The sequence below is a fragment of the Morone saxatilis genome, unplaced genomic scaffold (genome assembly GCF_004916995.1).
Source record: "Morone saxatilis isolate NCDOM2014 unplaced genomic scaffold, NCSU_SB_2.0 Contig1, whole genome shotgun sequence".
Taxonomy (NCBI): Eukaryota; Metazoa; Chordata; class Actinopteri; family Moronidae; genus Morone; species Morone saxatilis.
The window spans coordinates 5,033,423-5,035,897 of NW_023339651.1; the positions used below are offsets into that span (position 1 = coordinate 5,033,423).

Consider the following 2,475-nt stretch of genomic DNA (forward strand, 5'->3'; position numbering starts at 1 on the left):
CCAGAACATATGCAGTGATTGTTTATTCAGAGTTATGGTACCCTTTGACTGTTGGGAGTTGTATATGCAGTGATTCGTTTTTGAAGATTAACATTGGTTTTTAATATACCTTTCAGGTGTAAACACATGAGTTTCCAGAATTTTTCAAGGATATTTACCAGGTAAAATATCTGTAATATTGAAGGCAAAATTAAAGCATTAGGAGGCATTGACTAGTACCTGATTAATCACCATTGCAGTTTATTCTTTGTTGACATCACATTTTTTATTATTTTCATTTTTGTACATCACTGATACAATACTCAAAATTAAGATAATCCATTGTTTATAATCAGTGCCTGTAAGGTTTAGTAATTTGCCCACATCACCCTCTAAATCACTTCAAACCATTAACACAGCTCATAGTTAATTAAATTGGTCTTAGAAGGCTTCCCCTTTTTAAAAACTTTAGATTTAGGTGTAGCCCACTAGACGGGGCATGCTGGGAAAGCTCTTGCGCAGGCTCATGCACTTTTCCTGCTCTAGGAAGAGTGAGTTGGCCTTGATGGACAGGTCATGCTCCAGGGTCACTTTGGTTTTGACCAGAGTCTGCAGAGTGTTCTCAGCCTCCATCAGCCTCTCCCGAAGCTTATGGATGGTGTCCTCGATCTCTCTCACCTCACTCACAAGTCTAAACAAGGAAGGATAAAGAGAAGTATATTTTGGAAAAACCCTTTTTGTGGCTAATCCTGCTAGCTTTCCAAAGGGTATCAATAGTGTATCCCCAATTTTACCACACAGAAAACAAATATACACTAAATATACAATTGTCCATTGGTGAAGCAAAAATACTTGCAGAGTTGCAGTACCTATGGTGTGGGTTGTCCCTGCAGAGCTCTACATTGGGCCTGCGGGTCCTCTCCTCCAGCCTGGTTTGGGCCACTTTAAGTGGGTACTCCTTGTCTCTGAGGGCCTTCTTCAGAGACTCAATCAGCATCTCTGTCTGGAAGATCTCCTGCAGAGTCTGGGTGAGGACACAAGATGGATACAGGATAAAACGACAGAAAAACAATAGATTTTTAAGTGTCTCCTTCATGAAAATAGGTCAGCAAAGTAGTGGGTGGGTCAACTGATAAGAGAGGGAAAAAAGATAATAATGCTAGAAGAGAACAAGTAAAAAGCTGCACATTGCAAGCTTGGAATCAGCTGAACACAGTGCTGCACAGTGGCCTGCTCTGTCCAAACCCATTTGATGTAATTCAATTCCAGCGAATCACTACTCCTTAACTGACAGTGACTGAGCTTTATTGAGGACTGTGTGCCTCACATCACAGCTGCTTTCAGTGTTCAAACTCATCCAACAGCTGATGTGAATTGTAACCCCAAGCAATTAACCCAAGAACAATGGGATCCAGTGTAGATCATGGCACAAGAAATGAATGCGGCATCTATTATCATTCCTCTCTTTTGACAGGAATGTTTTACAGTAAATCCACTACAGACAAGACAAATGTCCTCTACCTTCAGTGCATAAGTATTGCAGATGGTGAAGATAGCGCATGTGCTGTTTGTATTGCGTGTAGAAAAGAGAGAGAATGGTACAAACACATGATCTCTCCCTAATAAGTGGCAAATTTAGTTACCCACAGAGGGAAGAAAGTGAATGGATTTTGTCTTTTTCCTTGATGTAGAGCCATGTGCTTGCTTCTTTTAAACCCTTTTTCTATAATCCAGGCTGTTTTACTTTTCATGCCTACACAGTGAAACACAATCACATCGAGGCAAATCTCTGATAAATAAATCAAAAACACTAAAATAAAAAACAGATTCTGATCCATCACATCACCAAGATAGAATTGTAAATTGTGTTCTTGTTACACAAACATAACAGGACCGTATAGTGTTTTATGAGATGAGACCATGTAGAAAAGGTGATGACCTTAGCCAGATGTGTCTGCAGGCTGTTCTTAGTATCAGCGGTTTCTGATATGCGGTTTGTGAAGGACACGTTGACATTGTTGAACTGGTTCCACATTTCGTTGGACGTGGTGTTCATCAGGATTTCAATCTCGTCCCTAAGCTTGCGGGAGGAAGCGCGTTCACTCTGGGAGTGCAGGATGTTGTCATCAGTGAACTTGGACCACGAGTCTGGCAGAGAGAGTCTGAAAGAAGGAAAAAGAGTGACAAACTGTTTTGGAAGCTGATACTCCCACTGTCTTCTAACATGCTGTTTATGGAGAAGACTTGGAAAAAGACATTTTCAGATTCTTTCTAGCCATAGCTCAGTGTGGCTCTAGGGGTGCATTATCAGCCAGTAGGTTGGTCCACCACTTTGGTCCAGACTAAAATATCTCAAATTTTATTGGGGTGGATTCCCATGGAATTCTGTACACATTCATGGTTTCCAGAAAGACTAAGCCTAATGACTTTGGTGATCCCCTGACTTTTCCGGTTGTATCATCTTAAATTAAACATTTGTTGAATAAATTGTGATGA

General features: G+C 40.6%; 1 protein-coding gene across 1 annotated transcript in view; it reads right to left on the bottom strand.

The window, feature by feature from the left end:
• Nucleotides 1-220: 220 nt before the first annotated feature.
• Nucleotides 221-2,475, bottom strand: part of tekt3 (tektin 3) — a 4,851-nt gene continuing 2,596 nt past the window's right edge. The window contains exons 6-8 of the mRNA XM_035658555.1: nucleotides 1,919-2,141; nucleotides 849-1,003; nucleotides 221-670 (exon numbers count right to left, since the gene is read on the bottom strand). Of these exons, the coding sequence (XP_035514448.1) occupies nucleotides 454-670; nucleotides 849-1,003; nucleotides 1,919-2,141 (595 nt within the window). The 3' untranslated portion in view covers nucleotides 221-453. The remainder of the gene's footprint in view (nucleotides 671-848; nucleotides 1,004-1,918; nucleotides 2,142-2,475) is intronic.